This window comes from Cavia porcellus, unplaced genomic scaffold (assembly GCF_034190915.1).
Source record: "Cavia porcellus strain 051 isolate PalLab524CR breed Dunkin Hartley unplaced genomic scaffold, mCavPor4.1 scaffold_6, whole genome shotgun sequence".
In the NCBI taxonomy this organism is placed as follows: Eukaryota; Metazoa; Chordata; class Mammalia; order Rodentia; family Caviidae; genus Cavia; species Cavia porcellus.
The window spans coordinates 105521962-105541374 of record NW_026947489.1 but is presented as its reverse complement, the minus strand read 5'-3'; the positions used below and the strand labels follow the sequence as shown (position 1 = coordinate 105541374).

The window sequence follows — 19413 nt, the reverse complement described above, 5'->3', positions numbered from 1 at the left end:
TTGGAAAAACTGGCTCTCCACTTGCCAAAAACTAAAACTAGACCAATGCCTATCACCATGTACTAAATTAAAATCTAAATGGATCAAAGATCTGAATATTAAAACAGAAACACTAAATCTATTGGAAGACAAATTGGGTAGAAACCTTGAAGACATAGGGGGAGGTAGAGAATTCATGAACAGGACTCAAACCGCATGGGAAATACTTCCCAGAATCAATAACCGGGACCACCTCTTATTAAAAAGTTTCTGCATGTTAAAAGAAATCTCCAGCATAGTGAAAAGAAAACCCACAAACTGGGAAAAAATCTTAGTGAACTCTCCCTCAGACAAAGGACTTCTGTCTAAAACATAAAGAGTTTTAAAAAATCCGACCCCCAAAATTCAATGATCCAATCCAAAAATGGGCATCTGAGATGAATACACATTTTTCAGATGATGAAATACAAATGGCAAATAAATACATGAAAAAATGTTCATCATCATTAGTCATTAGAGAAATGCAAATTAAAACCACACTGAGATTCCATCTCACTCCTGAAAGAATGGCCAGGATCAAGAAAACCACCAACAACAAATGCGAGAGAGGAAAAAGGAACTCTCCTGCACTGTTGGTGGAAGTGTAAACTGGTGCAACCATTGTGTAGGTCAGTCTGGAGATTTCTCAAAAAGCTGGGATTGGAAGTCCCATTTGTTCCAGCTATTCCACTTCTAGGCATATTCCCAGAAGAACTGAAAGCATCATACACAGTGATATATGTGCACCTCTGTTTATAGCAGCACAATTTGTAATCGCCAGATCTTGGAAACAACCCAAGTGTCCATCAACTGAGGCATGGATAAAAAAAGTTATGGTATTTTTATACAATGGAGTACTATTCAGCTATAAAAAATGATCATATTGAGATATTTATAAATAAATGTACTCAGCTTGAGACCATACTCATAAGTGAAATAAAATAAACTCACATGTATGTATACCGAATAGTTTCCCTATTGTAAGAAATGATTCAACTATATAAAAATATGTGATAATCATGATTCCACATTATGTGGCTTTGGAGCCTTATAAAGTTTTCACTCATTGATTGGAATGGCTTTATTCTGGGCTGTTTGATATTATTGCCTGTGATGAAATGAACAGCTATTTTGAAGAAAACAAGACATCATAATAGCTAGTGCTGATTTCATATCATCTTGCTTTGAAATCCCACAAAACTGTTGCTCTTCTGTCTCTATTGGTTTTATCATGTTGTATCTTACTGGATTTTATTATATGTGATAGTATAAACAAAAATTGTTATAGGCAAAGAGATAATATAGAAACCATTGTTTGTTTTCTGTTAGCTGGTTCTAAATACCCTTAATACTTTCATCCACTTGAATGGTTTCACACTGTCTTGATATGTTTAATGCTATAGTATACAAAGTTATATTCAAATATTTCAAGGAAAGAGACACTTTGGTAACTGCTATTAAGTCGGGTTATCTTGTGGTGAAGCACTAGGTTGCTGAAATTGTTATGCTTTGACCTGTATTGTTATGTTGTTATGTCCTCTTTTATCTCAATCTCCCCCTTATTCATAAAAAATTTTATTTATTTATTTATTTTATTTTTTTTTAATTAAGGGAAAAATTAGCAGGATATATTATAGTAACTTTTTTGATTTCCTATTAACTTGATTTGAAGCCCTGTATTACTCCCACTATCTTATTTTGACTGATTAGACTGTTCCGTTCTGTTTGATAGTATCAAGTTTGAGGGTATAGGCAACTACTTTGAAGGCAGTAACATTTACTGTGATGCTCATTCTGGTTTGACTATTATCTTCTTTTGAAGTCCTTTAATGTTTCCAATGTTTAGATTTTATTGGTCTTGTTCTGTACTGTTTTGTTCAATTTTATTATACCTAATGATATAGGCAATTCTTTTTAAGGAAGCAAGAGGCACTATGATAACCATTGTTGATAACCTTGTATTCTGTTTTTACATCATGTGCTATGTCTATCATTTGTTTTGACTGACTGCTTTATTTTGTCATATTTGGTTTTATTCTCTTCCAAAAAAAGTAATAAGTACTATGGGAGTAATAAAACCCAAAATGCGTAAATTTTATTGTAAAAAAGAGAGGAAAAAAATGTGCTCTAAAGGATACAACTGCAAGTGTGTTTAGGTGTGTTAAGATAGATGACCATATTATTGACTTTTTGTTGGATCATTGAACACAACTGTTTGCAGTCTCACTGTTTGAATGTCCACTTTGTATGTTTTAATCCTGTAACTTGAACAACTATTTCTAAGATGACAATATGTAATCTATTAACTAGTGATTGCTTACCTTTTTTGTTTGTTTGTTTTTTGTTTTTTGTTTTTTTTTGTAATTCTGTATTACTTGTACCCTTATACTGTTTTGGGTTTTTTTCCTTTAAATAAAAAAAAAAACCCATTGGAGTCACAAGTCAAACAATTTAAGTCTCAATGTAACATATAAAGCAGGAATATGAGATCTTGCCCATGAAAGTAAAATATCTTTTTAAAGAAATATAAACATTTTGACAAAAGGATATATAGTGATTACAAAAGCAGTGGCAAACAAGAACGGCAATTATGATTACCTAATATAATTCAACAAACAAGAAATAAAAGCAAACTCTTATCTCCTGTTAATTACTTGTTATTTTACAAAATGGACAAAATCAAAAGTATCATGCTCTGGTCACTGAGACCTGTTGTGTAGCAGGAAGCTTGGCCATGCTGTTATAGAAAAAGATTAGCTACTTGAGATTCAGATCAAGACAGAGGTGGAGAGATTTGAGATTCTACAAGAGGCAGGCTAAAGGGGACAAGGAGGAGATGGGAGATGGACAGTTTCCCACTGGAGTACAGAAAGAGGTGTGGGAGAGTAGCTGGATCTCTGGTGGACATCTTCAATTGGAATGCAAAGCTATAAACATGAGTGACTGGGGCTGGGGATTTAGCTCAGCGGCATAAGCGCCTGCCTTGCAAGCAGGCAGTCGTGAGTTCGATCCCTGGTACTGATAAAAACGAAAAAGACAAAAAAAAAAACATGAGCGACTGAGCAAGGCAAATGTCTTTGTAGTTGGTCAGATGTTAAAGGAAAGCAACCTTCTTTACAGTGCTTTTTGAGACCAGTACTGGGGTTTAAAAAGCAAGGAAAGCCTCTCTCTCACTTTACTGGGGAGAGTAAAAGGCAGACAGGGAGAAAAAGAGGAAGAGAGAGATTGGGGAACTTGCCCAATCTGAAATGCCCAGCAAAATCTAGAAAAGCAGAAGAGAAAGAGTTGTAGGGACCAAAGTCTGAGGATGTTGCCAGATGGCCTCAGCTGGGGTGGAGGTTCAAGAGAGTTTAAAAGCTTTCCCGAGAACTTGTCTCCTGTTGGGAGCCACTGAAACTAGAAATTGATCACCTATGCAAGGCTGGAGCATGACCATCCCAACAACAAAGAGCATCTGGGGCAGTCACATGAAGAAGCTGCTTCAACCTAGAGAACACCTAGCCCCAAGACAATCTGAACAGTGGGTTGCTAAGACAACAGGGTGTCATATGACATTAAGTTGCTAAAGGTGTAAATAAATGCCCCTGTAGTGAAAGATCAGTACCTGTGCTCTCATCAGGAGGATAAGGCTCCACCAGACCCTTGCTTTGTCTGTTTTTATTTTCTCATCCTTTCATAATCCTTCACCCCAAGAGCCTCAAGGGCCACGTGGGTCATGGCATATGGCGTCAGAACATGGATGGGGTAAGAGATTGAGGATGAGGGGACACTTCTCGTATGCATCCAACTAGGGAAAAGCGTATCTGTATATAGGTCCATAATCATCACTGGAATGTATTGATATTGGCTTCATCAGGTGTAAAGAGTGGGACCTTGAAACAATCTCTTATTCTCTGGGGCCAGTTATAAATGGGCCTGTGAGGAAACCCATCCCCCGCCCAAAGTGTATTGATTTCATTAGTGGTGTAATTATGGAACAAACAACTTTTAAAGAATCAGAAATGTGTATGGAATTTTTTGTTGTATGCTTGATTCCAATATTTACTTTTCTTTTGTGAATTTTGATTAGGAAATGTCTTGACAATTATGAGCTTGTTGGGATGGCCACAGGGAAACTGGATCAGAACAGTATTTTAAAATCAAGTCCCAAGCAGGGAAGAGATGGCAGAGTACAAGAAATTCTGATAAAGTTTAATAAACTTTGTAACTGATAGAGTATTCTGGTGCAATAGAGAAGTAAAAGTACAAAACAAAGAGGTTTATTGAGAAGAGGATGTGGAAAGGAGCACACAACCCATGGTGGCTGGACTGTCTCCTTCCACTGGAATATGAGGTATGGGACATATGTAACCTTTGAGCGGGGGTGGTGCTTAGGGCAGGCATTGATGACACGCAAGGAGCTGATTGGAATTTTCTTCACAAGCACTAGGAAAGGAAAAAGGAAGTTGTAATAGGGGAAGAAGGAACTGACCTCAGGGTAAACATCCTTGATTTGGCCTTCCACCACCCTAATGTCCTGTACTTTATTCTAGGGCAAAACTTTTTCAGTAACCTTGTTCAATTAGATAATGAAGGAGCAATGGGGAATAACTCTTCCTCACAAAAGGAAAGCTATGCTGTAAATGCCATTGTACAACACCTGGTATTTTTATTTGAGCCACAAGCATCTATCTCTACTTTTTCAGCTCAGAGAAGTTTTTCTGCATCATAGGTTAAAACTTCTGCCTCTCAGGGAGTAGAGTGATTTTCTCTGTCTCCCTTGCAATTGTCTAAAGGAAGCCAGATGGGCGTGGGAGTACCTGGAGGGTTTTCAATGTAATCTACTATGTTACTAAACTTCAAATCCCCAATAGTCAGAGACAAATTATAATCACTCAAGTCTTCAGTTCACAGCCTAAAGGAAGGAGAAAAAACAAAACTACTTGTTTTCATTGCATGGGAGGGGACATTTTGCCAAAAGTTGGGCTTTTGCTCCTGTGGGGGCAACACAGCCATTAACTGTCCTTTCAACAAAACCTTCAACTATTCATCCAAAATGTAGATTATGGTATCATTGGGTCACTCAGTGTAAATTGAAAACTGATGTGGAAGGCCTCCTTGTTCCAGAAAAGCCTCTAGTGGGGCCTACCTGGATTCCACCAAACAATGGGGTGCTTTCCTCAATTATTCCTCCCTAGCCCATTTGTGTTTGGTTTTATAAAATTTCTAAGATGACAGATTGTGGCCCCAAATGAATTGAAATGATTAACTAAAACATGTTTAAGTCCAGGGAATTATTTGTTGTGGATGAAGACATTTTTTAGTTTTTTGGGTTTGTTTTTTTTTTTGTTTTTTTGTTTTTTTTTTTTTTTTTGTCTTTTTCCTTTTTATTGGTACCGGGGGTCGAACTCATGACTGCCTGCTTACAAGGCAGGCGCTTATGCCACTGAGCTAAATCTCTGAAGACATTTTTTGAATTGTGTACAGATCAGGCCTCTGGCAGTGCTGTTCAAAATCTAGCCATTACAAAAGATATATTAATTCGAGAGAAAGCTACAGGCAAGCAATTTGTTTTTGATATGCAAATATTTGATCCATTTAGAATTGCAGCCACTAGGTGGTGGAGGAACCTTCCTTCACCAAGTAAAACCATTATTTCATTTCTAGTCAGCAGGATCAAAATAAACCATTTCAGTATTTTACCTTTAAAAATGCAAATAAAATAAGGGCTTCTGGTAAAGATGGCCGATAGATAAGAGCAGATTACAGAGGCTCCCTGAGACAGTCAACTTAGATGCCAAAATAACACAGCGTGAGGAGTTCTGGACAGAGTGAGATGAATCCTTTCAACCCAGGAAGAAACTAAAGTAAAAAGAACCAGTCAAATATGCAGTCCCAGTGCTACTATTGCAACAGCTAAGATTTGGTGCTCCCACTGCAGTGCTCGAACTCGCATGGCAGTGACTCATCAAGCTGCCCAAATTCCCACCATTTCAACTCACTGGAACCACAGTCGCACTGAAGTTAAAGGTTGGTGAGCCCAAAGGAGGACAGAGCTAGCAAGGGACCTGCATTTACCTGCGGTGAGTGCCGGGAATAAAATCCTTCCATGGAAAAGGGTGTTGTTCCAACAGGATGACATTTTGGAATTAGGCAGGACTGGCAAGAACAAAGAACAGCAGTGACTTCAGTCAGTTGTTTACTTCCCAGACAAGATTGGTGGGGTATGCTTGGCTTGGGTCATGCCCCTGGCTGAGACCCAATAAGTTGTCCCAAACCAATTCTCTATGCACAGTGCACACTAGCACAGTGAAGGCCTTAGCAGGTTGACTGAGCCATAGGGGAGGGGCCAGCATATGCTGCCCCTGTTTGTACCTCAATAGCACACTGGAGTGGGCAGGATCACCTAGCCAGTGTACTTCAGAAGAACCATAACCAATACAGAAAGGGACTGGGACCTCCGCTATATGCCTGTATGGGAAAAAAAATATGAGAAGAGGAAGCAACAAGAAAAAGTCCCCAGCTCCCAACCCTGAGAACATTGGTAAATACAAAGGTAAATACAAAAGAGATTGAGGACAGCAAACATTCAATATCAGACATGGCATCAGTGGACGCAAAGAGATATCTTCAGGACCTCATAGATGAGTTCAAAAGTGAAATATTTAACCAAGTAAAGAAAGATATAGGTAGATTAATAAAAGAAATGCTAAGCACCTCTCAAGAAGATACAGACAGAAGAATGGAGGAGCACAAAAAAAGAAGAGAACCATTTGATGAAGACTATAAAGAAAACGTAGAATACATGAAGCAGGTTCAAAGAGATTACCAGGAAATAAAAAAACTCCATTGAAAGCTAGCAAAACCGCTTGAAAGAAACTAAGGATAGATTATGCAGACTGGAGGACAGGTTTGCAATGTGGAATCATGAAAGGAAAAATTTCTTAAAAATGACAAGGAAACAAATAATACAAAGGCTAGAAGATGACAAGAGGATCTATAACCTAAGAATAAAGAATGTGAATGAAGAATCAGGGGTATGAACAAAGGAACTATAAAGGCTATTCACAGAAATAATTAAGAAAAACTTCCCAAACATAGGAAAAGGAAATGATATTCTGATGTATGAGGCATACAGAACTCCAGCCACCTACAACCAAAACAGAGCTATGCCCAGACATATAATAATCAAGATCCCAGAAATTCAATATAAGAACAGAATATTAAAAGCTGTCAGAGACAAGAAACAGATTACCTATAAAGGAAACCCCATCAAAATCCTGGCAGATTTCTCCACACAGACCATCAAATCAAGAAGAGCTTGGAGCAAAGTATTCCAAGCCCTGAAAGAAAATAACCTCCAGCCCAGATTGATGTACCCTGAAAAACTGTCTCTAGAAATTAATGGAGAAACAAGATGCTTCCAAGACAAAGAGGAACTGGGGGAATTCGCAACCACCAATCCAACTCTACAGAGAATTCTGCAGGACATTCTAGAGAGAGAGAAAAGTACCAGGATTCAAGGAACAGTGGCAGAGAAGCCTCATGAATGGAGCATAAAGCAGAATGAAGAAGAAAAGCAGACCACTATTGGCAGAAAAGGAGCACAACAGAACTGAGGCAGAGAAGGTTGGCTATAATCTCTAATACAGATGGCCTTGATACAATAAAAAAAGAGAGAGAGACTCAGGCAGAGTAGATCAGGAGGAAGGGTCCACTGAGATGCTCTATGTAGGAAATATAATTAACCTGAAAAAAGGTATATGGACTGAAAATCAAATATGTGAAAACAATGCTCTATGTTGTTGGGAGCCGCAGCCCCGAGCCCGGTCGCCTCACTTGGCGGACGTGAGGCCTGTAGTAAAGAGTGAGGCCTGAGGTAGATTACCCCTCCCATCGAATATGTTAGTTTCCTGCTTACCGCGTAAACAACCCGCTCAACAATATAGTCTGCCTGGCAACTGATGATGTTAGCCAATCAGCTTGCCTTGCTTACTTTAACATGATTGGACACTGTACCCGTATATATACCGGTGCCACCCCTGGGCGGAAGAAGAAGCCAGGTAGAAGCCCGGAAGTAGAAGCCCAGAAGGAGCTGCGGAGAGCGGACCGATAGAGGCTTCGGGGCAGACTGAAGCACAAGAGGAGCCGCGGAGAGCGGACCAAAGGAGGCTTCAGCTGGGAGAACCCAGGGCAGGCTGTACGGAGAAAGAAGAATAAAAAGAAAAGGTTGTCCACTACCAGACTATGTCGTGTGTCCTTCCTGCCGGCCGGGAGCGGACATCGACATTTGGAGGCCCGCCCGGGGACTGATCACCCCCGCGACGTGGAAGTGGACAACGCTCCAGTACAGAGCTGCGAGACAGGTGAGTTGGGGATAAGCCTGGGCTCTGGGTGGCGCGCACCTACAGGGCTTTTAGACTCCCCTCAGGCTCACGCGTAAGTGGCGGATTTTTGGGCCTCACGCGGTGAGTAACATATTAAAAAATGGGAAACATGCTAGGTAGCGGCACTAAGAGCGAGGGTGGTTGTGGAGAAAGCTCTCAAGAGCTTACAAAAGTACGCAGGGTATCTGAGCAGGCCCAGTCAGGGAGCTCCCGAGAGGTGTCCGTCAAGGGGAACAAGGATGCTAAGGAGGAGGACGGGGCTCTAGCCTCGGAGTCGTCTGACTCCGAGGACGAGGGAAAGTTGAATGGCAGGGAGGCCAAAGAGACCAGCTGTCAGGAGCCTAAGTCGCTCAATAAGGAGTCGCAGGGTTCTTTTCCAGCGTTGCCCCGCGAATTGCGCTCTGCTCAACCTGGTCTGCGGAGGAGTAGAGAGCTCCTGAGTGCGCCCCGGCGCGAGAGGGAGGCGAAGCCTTCCGCCCCACCTCGGGGGCCGTTTCCGGAGGCGATCCCTCGCCGCGGGGCGGCCGCCCGGGAGCTCCCTTCCTCTTCGCCAGAACAGGAAGTGATGCACGGGCCCCCATTTTCCGCCCAATCACGGCCGCTGTCTTATGCTCCGCCGCCGGCAGGTCGGTATTTTTACAGGCGGCTTTGGCAGGGGAGACGCTTGTTTCATGAGGTACATCCACCACCTGGGATGGATAGTGACCCCTACGAGATATTTCCTGTACAAGTAGCTATAGGCCAGGGACGCAATGTACGGGAGCCTTTTGAGATAAAGCAGATTAGAGAACTTAAAAATGCAGTTACAACTTTTGGGCCGACTGCGCCTTACACCATTGCCATGCTGGAGAATCTGTCTTCTGGGCCCCTCACCCCCGCGGACTGGATTCAGCTGGCGGGGGCGTGTCTGCCCTCGGGTGGTTACCTGGATTGGCGAGCCTGGTATGCAGAGTCCTCTGCAGAGCAGGCTGAGAGAAACGCCAATCGGGGAGACCGGGGGTGGAACAAGAGAATGCTTGTGGGAGAGGGTCGGCGCGCTGATGGTCAGACTCGGTTCCCCGGCGCTCTCTGGCGGGGAGGAGATAGAGAGCCATCCGCTCCGCCCTGGAGCTCTTTTCTAAAAGCGGCTCCCCGCCGAGAGGCCGCCACAGGAAACCCTCCCTTCCCTCAGCCGGCACAGGAAGTGACGCCCCGTTTCACTCTGTCGCGACCGCAGTCTTATGACGTCGCGCCGCTGGGCAGACGGTATTTTCATGGGCGGCTACTCTGCCGAGCAGGCTGAGAAAAACGCCGGTCGAGGAAAAAGGGGCTGGGGATTTAGCTCAGCGGCTTAAGCGCCTGCCTTGCAAGTGTGCAGTTGTTAGTTCGATCCCTGGTACCAATAAAAAAAAAAAAAAAAAAAAAAAAAAAAAAAAAAAAAAAAAAAAACGAAAAAGATAAAAATAAAAAATAAAAAATAAAAAACAAAAAGGGGGAGTAAACCCTCGAGGTTTGATCCCTGGTGATGTTTGGCAGATGGACATCACACATATACAGGAGTTTGGGACTCTTAAATATGTTCATGTTTCCACAGACACCTGTTCTCGCGTCATATTTGCAACAGCAGAAACAGGTGAAAAAGTGTCTAATGTGATCAATCATTGCCTGGCGGCTTGGGCCGCATGGGGCAAACCAAAAATATTAAAAACTGATAATGGACCAGCCTATATAGGCAAAGCTTTCAATGAGTTCTGCAAAATGATGGAGGTTCAATTAAAACATGGTATCCCATACAATCCCCAAGGTCAAGGAATCATTGAGAGGGCTCATAGAAGCCTCAAAGAAATTTTACAAAAACAAAAAGGGGGAGTAGGCCAAGGCCTGGCCCCAAAGGCACGATTATCCATGGCACTATTCACACACAATTTTTTAAATTTAAATAATGATAATCGCTCCCTAGCTGTGGAGCACTGCAACCCTTCCCCCAACCATAAAGGGTGGGTGAAGTGGAAAGATGTCCTGACAGGACAGTGGATGGGCCCGGATCCAGTGGTCAGCTGGAACCGAGGCGCGATTTGTGTTTTCCCACAGGAACCGGGACGAGAACCACTGTGGATACCGGAGAGACTGACACGGGCAACAAAGCCCTCGACTGAAGATCAGACCTGCCCTACTGGAGATCCATCACAGACCAACCAACAAGATGAATAGAAATAGCGGTAGCCCGAAATGGACAAAAAGATCCTCAGGCATATGCATGGCTTGCTCGATTGGCCCACGACCGAGTCTAGATATGGCGGGCATCCTTCATTCTCCTCCATAAGGTGACAATACACAGCAGGGTAGATGAGTCAATGACGGGTAAGAGCGTGCCTCCCCAGCATGACTCGACCTAAGCCAGGCCCTACCCCATCCTGCACGTAAGCCGCTGGACTGTTAGATGCTGCCCAGGTCTAAATTTCTCTCCGAGGGGATTTCTTTACGGAGAGGAAATGAGTGCAAGCTTGTGTGCATCCAGGTTCCGTCCAGTTTGTGCCTGGCCCTAGAAAAAGGACGAGGGCCTCAGGGCCTTGGCAGACCATGGGACGGCCGACCAGGGTCTAAGCCAAGGACCTACGGTGGGCCTACGCATAGGGCATAAGCCTCTGCACCCAGTCCAGGAAGGGCTACGATGCGCACATTCATAAAAAATAAAAAAGGGGGAGATGTTGGGAGCCGCAGCCCCGAGCCCGGTCGCCTCACTTGGCGGACGTGAGGCCTGTAGTAAAGAGTGAGGCCTGAGGTAGATTACCCCTCCCATCGAATATGTTAGTTTCCTGCTTACCGCGTAAACAACCCGCTCAACAATATAGTCTGCCTGGCAACTGATGATGTTAGCCAATCAGCTTGCCTTGCTTACTTTAACATGATTGGACACTGTACCCGTATATATACCGGTGCCACCCCTGGGCGGAAGAAGAAGCCAGGTAGAAGCCCGGAAGTAGAAGCCCAGAAGGAGCTGCGGAGAGCGGACCGATAGAGGCTTCGGGGCAGACTGAAGCACAAGAGGAGCCGCGGAGAGCGGACCAAAGGAGGCTTCAGCTGGGAGAACCCAGGGCAGGCTGTACGGAGAAAGAAGAATAAAAAGAAAAGGTTGTCCACTACCAGACTATGTCGTGTGTCCTTCCTGCCGGCCGGGAGCGGACATCGACACTATGTGACAGGTAAGCAGAGAGAAATAGGGGCAACTAGACCAGTGTTTGTGGACAGAGTGGCAAGACAGGCTTTAATAGGCAAAGGAGTACAACTAGAGAGCAAGTCCAGGAGGGAAAAGGTTCGAAACCACTTAGGTAAATAGCAGTTTGCTCCCCTAATCTAAAAATCAAGGGTGTTGCAAGACCCAAAAATGCACAGTGCACCCTGGGGGAGTGAAAGGGGAGGAATAGTTTTTAAAAAGATGGCAGAAGATATTGTTAATAGTATATCAGGATTTAAAACCCATATTACTCACACTACTCTGCTTAGATTTTATTCTCTCCCAGTTTGTCTACTTGCACTAGATCTGAGGGTGCAGACACCTATCCCCAAAATAGCAGGATATAGTACAATAATCATCTTTAATTTCCTATTAACTTAATCTAGAACCCTGTATAATTTATACTGTTTTATCATGAGTGATCTTAATTAAATCTGGTTTGTTTGATTGCTGTTTGGTATCAACAGATTTTATTCAAAACTGTTATGATTGATAGTACCAAGTCTGAGAGTATAGGCAACTACACTGAAGATGACAAGATTCACTACAATGCCCATTCTGGTTTGATTACTACCTGTTTTTGAAGTTTTATACTATCTACAAAGTTGTGTTTTTATATTGTTATGTATTGCTATTTTCAAATATACTATGTCTGATGATATAGCCCATTCTTTTAAAGGTAACAAGAGACAACACAGTAACCATGGTAGAACTCCTTGTACAGCAGTTTTATATGTCTTTTTCATTTCATGTGTCTATAGGAATGTTTTGTTTTTTTCTTGCTTTGTTTTGTTTCTCCCTCTAATATAGAAAGGATAGAAATACATGTTAAGACTCGTGTATGCGTAGAACCTATAAACTGTTTATGAGAACCGATCATCTGATACATGATGAAATGAACAAATATGGATAACTGCATGTATGTTTAAGTGTGTAGGATTGATAACCATATTACTAAGTTTTTGATGGATAGTTGAACAGAACTGTTTATAATCTCACTGTTTCAATCCCCACTTTATATGTTTCACTTTTGTATCTTGAACAACTATTTGTAATAGGACAATATGTAATCATCAACTAGTGATTTCTTACTGTTTATTTTTTCTTTGAAAGTTTGTGTTATTTCTACCCATTTTATGTTTTGTGTAGTCTTTCTTTAAATAAAAAAAAGAAGAAGAAAATGCAAATAAATGTGTGAGGCACTAACTGTAATAACTCAGACCCTGGTATAAAATCCAAGGAAGCAAGAGACTGAAATTTGGGAAGCAAAGGCTTTATTTCCAGGCCTGGTGACGAGTCTCTGGGAGCCAATTTGGAGACTGCATCCCAGAGACTGAAGGGAGGACTTTAAAAAGAGGCTGGAGGAAAAGGAGGGGAGAAACAAAGAAACCTGCAGAGCCATCAAACTTGTTGACCCCAATCTGGAAATTGTACAGCTGTCCACTTAGTTCTGACAACATCGATAGCCTTTGGCGCCTTTTGAGTTACTCCCATCTTGCAGATAAGAATTATCTGTAATAACATTTGGAGAAGAAAGTAGAAAGCTAATTATCTCAGGACAGCTCCTTAACACTAACAGGTGGGAAGGGGTCGAAAGTTACAAGAAGCTGAAACTTAAGCCTTCACAAGGATTTGGAACTTAACCCTTTTGGTGCATTAGGGTTAAGCCACAACATTTTCCTGTAATTTCTTTGAAGCTAAGGCACATTTTATGACAGACCACCACCAGGTTGGGAAGAGGTCACCAGAAACCCAAAATCTTTATGGCCTAGCCTAGATAGATAGGTAAGGGGAGAGGGGAGGCAATAAGGTGCCATACAGAACAGAAAACGGAGGTTATGTTTTTTTTTCTTTCTGGGGAGGGGGATCAAGGTCCGGTAAGGATTATGCTAATAAGCAAATCTCCCTGCACACAAGCAAGTTACTTCAAACAAGTGTAAATTAGAGGGCCATCCTAGTTTTCTTTAGCTCTTTAGCAGAGAATAGAGGTGCCTAACAGTGATTAACAACCCTTGTTAGCTTGTTTTAGCACTACTTCTGTTGTTTGTAGAGGGCAACAATGGTTAACATATCAATTAGGTAAGGTTTTACAATTCTTTACAGAGAAGAGCATTGATTAACATATAAATTAGGTCATCCAAAGGGAAAAGGAAAACACATACATAAGCCATGTTACAGGTTTTGTTATAATACACATATAACGAAGCTATTTTCTTAGAGTACAACAAAGATGAAAAGGTTTTCTAATCGGCAACAAAGAGAAGTAGACTTGGGGGCTGGGTATTTAGCTCAGCAGTGTAAGCACCTGCCTTGCAAGCAGGCAGTTGTGACTTCGATCCCCGGTACTGATAAAAAGGAAAAAGACCAGTAGACTTTTTTTTTCTTTTTTGGTCTTTTTCCTTTTTATCGGTACCGGGGATTGAACTCACGACTGCCTGCTTGCAAGGCAGGTGCTTATGCTGCTGAGCTAAATCCCCAGCCCTGAGAAGTAGACTTTTTTTATAGGCAAGGGATATTGAGTGGGAAAATCTTAATAAACAGAAGTGGTCAGAGTTCTCCAGATGTCTTGTGCCTCAGTGGAAAAAGTCCTTGAGACATCTAGTGTAAACATTTGGGGTGTCTTCAGGTGTCCCAGTGCTTGGAGGAGTCTGTGTTCCATCTTGTCTTCTTTATAACATGCAGTATTTTCTGAGGGCACCAGTGTTGAGCTGAGTAAATGCCTCTGCTGGCAGACAGGTTGGGTATTAGGAAAGTCATGTTCAAATCAAGCCTTACAGAATAGTCAGCACCAAAAATACCTTCCAAAAAACATCTCCTTCTGATCCCCCAGGCCTCAGAATTTCAACTGGATGTGGCCACAGATTGCTTCCTGCCTCCAGGAATGGCGGCCTCTCAGTTGGGACTATGGTGCCACAATCTTGCAGTACGTGTATGGGTCCAGGCTCCATCTGACAGCTCTCATTGTACTGGGTTCCTGCCTTTAGTGTGTAGCCTCTTCTTAGCTTCCTCTCCTAGGTTCCTCCAAGGCACCTCCCTTCTCACTTCCCAAGGATACCAGAGACAACTTGACCCCTGCACATTCACTGTCTGCTCAGAGACACCACACTGTCCACAAACCCACAGAATTAAGACCCCCCGGGGCCCAAAGTGGCAGGAGACTTGGTGAGTTTTATGGTGTGTCTAGGGCAGAGCAGGAGACTCCTGGTGGAGCTCCTGACTTGAGGTGCCAGGTTTGAGGAGCCCCTGATTGACCCAGCCCATCTAGCCAGGGGCAGAAGCATTCTTCAACCTTCACAGAACGGCTCCTTCCCTAGGAAAGTCAGCACCAGGGATTCAGACTTCACTCTGTCCCAAAGCCAAGAGATCATCAACCAAGTCTGAATTGTGTCTTCTGATCTCTCTCAGAAAATTATGGCTACACCTGCCACACCTAAGGAGAGTTGAAAGTTGAATGCACAGAATGAGGCAGTAGCTAGGATAGAATGAGAGCTGGATGGACTGGAAAGGTAGGGTTCAGCTCAAGCACTTATCCCAGGGATACAAAAGCCACAGTAGATCCTCAAGGCCAGAGTGTACAGGGTTGGTCTGGAATCAAGCAATTCTGTTTACAGTGTGCCCTAGAGTCAGGAAAAGTGGAGAGGTGACCCGTCAGGACTGGTATGCTGCCTCCCCACAGCAGGTACCCAGAGACCTCTGACCTAAAGACCCTCCCTGGTCGCCACAGAGACACTGCACAGAGGGTGGGCTCATCTCAGGACCAAGATGGGAACAGCGAGCAATACCCTTCCCCCAAGAGACATCAGAACATAATAGGAACATATACACTTTATTGATTCCAATTGTGGATGTTGGTCACAGAGTGGGGCACAGGGCAGGCCCTAGCCCAGGATCAGGGCAGCTCTGAAGGGGAAAACACAACAGAACTAGTAACCCTGAGAATCTGTTTTCAACTAATACAAGTTTCGGGTGATTGCTATGGCGGTGGTAGCATACAATATGATGAAGATAATGATCGTGGCGATGCTCAAGACCAGGGTGCTGATGTTCAGGCACTTGGCAGTGGAGGCGTAGCTCTGGGCCCCGATCATGTCATGCACCATCTTCCTGTCCCTAGACTGGGGGAGACCAGAAAGTGAGGACCCTCCCTAACTGACAGGGCAGAGCCCAGAGCACTGATTTGGGGGCCCCGGTCTCACCCTGTCCAGCCAGGGTCCCACTGCCCTCACTCAGATGAGGGACATCCCTCTTACACTCTAACTGTAGGTGGCTCCAGTGCTGGCCGCTTAGGCCAAGGGTAAAGTCCCCAGCTCCCGGACATGGGGTGTTTCTGGTATGGACAGTGGGGAGAATTCCTCTGGGTAGGAGGGGAACAAATGGGACTCCAGAATGCCCAAGAGCCTACCTTGTGCTTGCCCTGGAAATTTCTCAACACACACTCATGCTGCATACCACACACAGCTCAGTTCCCACACAGGTTTTGCAAATACACACACAAAGAGAGAGAGACAGAGAGTCAGAGAGAGATTTTGTTCAGATGGGTAAATCTGAGGCTTACAGCTCCTTCCCAGAGCATCACACCCAGGACACTCACCTTTATGGAGAAGGCAAAGGCTATGAAGCCCAGGCAGCATATGTTCATGAAGATTGTGTTGAAGAGGGACCAGACCACATGGTCAGGCACAGCAGTGTCGCTGTGGATGTTGATCACAGTGGTAGTCTCAGGAGCTGAGCGATGGGGTCCCCCCAGCGTAGCCACCTCATGCTCCTCCTTGGGCATCATCTGTCTCAGTGGGTGTACCTCCTGGGAGCCTAGAAGGCTTCAGCAGTGTGGTTTGTGGTGAGAAGAGAGCAGCTTGGGTCTGGAAGGGTTGCTTCTTAGCGATTACCCTCCACAGCAGTGTGTCTCTCAGCTTCCTGATTTATAATTTGGCAGATTGTTGTGAAGAGTAAGCAGCATTCGCTGAATTTCAAATTGCAAGTAGAACTTTAAGCAAACAAGGCCACTCCCACTAAGCCCATCCCTACTCCCCTGAGGGTGGAGTCTGGAGACCTAGGTAGCAGCTCAGCCCCTGTGTCCTCCCTCAGCCATACCAGCAACATTATGGGAGGGACATAGCTGCAATGGGGCCTGTTTGGGGAGCCTGATGACTTTCACTGTAATATGACATTGTATTCAGGGCTTACATAATTCAATTTGGCACTTAATTTTATTTGAAATTGAAGTTTGGATGAAGCTCAGGGCTGAATTAGTGTTTCATACCAACTTCTGAGAAGTAGTATTTATATACAAGACATAAAGCAAGGCAGTAGGAGTCCAGAAGGTATTGCTTGCATTCTGTCCCAGGGAGGAAACTGTTCCAGGTAGCCTGGGTCTCTGGTTAGAGAGGAAAGGAAAGTGGAGCAGAGGAAGGATCTGCAACAGCATCTATTCTCAATTCCAAATGCTGCTTGGGAGGAATTTAGCCTGTCATGTATTTTGTGAGCTCTTTACAAAATTGCTTGCTATGTCCTGGGTATGATTCAGTAACACTGGGACTCTGCTCCAGTCATGGCGCATTTGGGGCTCAGCACTGCTTCTAACAGAAGGTATGTAGTGCCAGAACCTATTTAATTTGCGAAGATTTCACAAATTAAAAACAACTTACCCCAATGTAGGGAAAGGAAGCTCCTAGGCAAAGAAATAATAAGATAAAAGCTTCATTCAAGCTTTAATAAAAATTAATACAGAAAAAAATTAATGGAGAATCTTACTAAAGGCAGCTCGTGCCTCTACAGTTAAACCAGACAGAGCAATTAGAAAGACGAATGTAGTGACATGGCAAAAGTAACTCATTTTGTTTTAGGACTCCTCTAGATGAACTCACCCTCTAATTCTCCTTCCAGTTAGCCATAAAACCCACAAGCAAGGAACATTACAGCAAACAATGGACATGCTGACCATTGTCTACATCCTGTTTCACAAACAAAACCGAATGTTTGAAAAGGAATCTTGTGACATTCTTATAGAATTTCAAGTGAAATAATGTGGTTGCTATGATTACTTAGGAACTTGGTAAATGTTGCCTCAGTGTTGATGCCTTGCTTACTGCTGTCCACTGGCTGATAAATCTTTTCACAGCCTCCATGAGTGTCTCTCGCAATCTGACACAACATTTGGATGTTCCAGTGAGATCCCTCATGGTAAAGGTCCTTGTCTGAGGAGGCCCTGTGCCTTCTCACCTTGATGATCAAGCTTCAGGTGGCAAAGCACCCTGATCGATTTCAGCTGGCCTCCCAGGATGACTTTGGGGCAGGATTCTGTGTGCTGGTGGAAGCCCTGCCAGCCAGGGAGAACTAGTAAGGATGCCACGTCCACCTCCTCCCCACCCCCATAAGCAACCAGACATGACACAACCTGAGATCGTAACTGAAGTAGGGAAGTAACCTGACTTTGCAGGTTTGGGGACAGTAGTCTGGGCAATTACTTAGAGGATAACAATATGTAGTATAGTAATGATTGTGGATTTCCTACTGTCCTATCACCTGTTTTGTTTCTTTTTACTATTCTGTTTTACCCCCTTTAAAATAAAAAATAAAAAGAAATCAATAAATTAAAAAGCAATATCCATCAATATGAAATATACAAGAAACACAGAACTCAAAAGGAAATTCATAAACTGAAAGTCAAAGAAGAGAAAACAATGCTCCATGTGACAGGGAACCAGAAAAAAAAGCTTGCCTGTCAAAGCAGAATGGGTAAGAAAGATATGACATTTCTATACAATGGAAAGCTACTCAGCTATAAAGAAAGACCATCACAAGACTCCTGTAGGTAAATGGATGCAATTTGAGATCATGCCTTTGGATAAAATGGCTCAGACCCACATGGATGAACATTGTGTTGTCTCTCTAGTATAAAAAACTGAATGAGTTAGTGGGATCCAAAACACACAATAGATATTGTGAAAGTGAAAGGGGAGAAAACATCTAAAAAGGGAAGGTAGTAGCCATAGTTAATATCTTATTGAATTGTTTTGAAGCCCTGCATTGTTTTCATTGTTCTGTTTTGTTTTGTTTGATTTTATTATACCTGAAGATATGGGCAGCTATATTGAAGACAACGGGAGGCATTATGTTAGCCACTATTGATTTCCTATTATCTTGTTTTGGAGTCCTGTAGTGTATTCACTGTTTTGTTTCGATTGGCTCTATTCTGTTTTATCTTGTTTGGCTTTATTTTCTTTAAAATAAAAAAAAGAGTTTCAAAAATGGCGGCTTGCTAGGGGATTGGGCGGAGAGTCTCTCCGGAGAAATTATATTAGATGCTAGAATATGACAACATGGAGAGGGCCAGATGAATGGATAACGATTCTTTTTAACCAAGACAGCACAGCTGGAGGATTTAAGGTCGTGCTGAGAATGCAATGGCTGATAACGGGAGTCTGCAAATCCCGCATCTTTAATGCAGCAAACTAACCAGTGGACCCAAGAGGAAAAGCTGTATTGGCTTTTGGTGACTGCTGGAAATACCCCGCGAAGCATCTAGGGCTGCCCCACTGCGCCGGAGGAGATTGTGAGAAGCTCTGGAGTTCCGAAGCCGGGCACCATGCAGTTTTCTGACCAATCCGATGCTGTGTTGGGAACACAGTGAAGGCAAACGGCGTAGTGTGCATTAGACTCAAAAGGAAGACCTGCACTGTGTCCTGGTGAGTACTGGGGACTGGGTCCTGTGGCTGCTGTGGCTGGCTGGAAGACTCTTGAAATTGGGCAGAGCCTGCCACCACAGCAACATCAATAACACAGAGAGTCTGGTGGAAGACATCTTGGAGTTGGGCA

At 43.4% G+C, this 19413-nt stretch overlaps 1 protein-coding gene across 1 annotated transcript; it reads right to left on the bottom strand.

The window, feature by feature from the left end:
* Positions 1-15405: 15405 nt before the first annotated feature.
* On the bottom strand, positions 15406-16574 carry LOC100713319 (interferon-induced transmembrane protein 3). Its single transcript, XM_003461295.3, has 2 exons — positions 16190-16574; positions 15406-15713 (listed from the first exon to the last, which is right to left on the bottom strand). Exons 1-2 carry the CDS (start codon positions 16376-16378, stop codon positions 15549-15551), a joined length of 354 nt encoding a protein of 117 aa, XP_003461343.2. The 5' UTR covers positions 16379-16574; the 3' UTR covers positions 15406-15548.
* Positions 16575-19413: the final 2839 nt, after the last annotated feature.

Coding starts and splice junctions, on each gene's coding strand:
- LOC100713319 (XM_003461295.3), bottom strand. CDS start 16,378: ATGATGCCCAAGGAGGAGCATGAGGTGGCTACGCTGGGGGGACCCCAT. Junction 15,714..16,189: donor CCTTTGCCTTCTCCATAAAG/GTGAGTGTCCTG, acceptor GGTCTCCCCCAG/TCTAGGGACAGGAAGATGGT.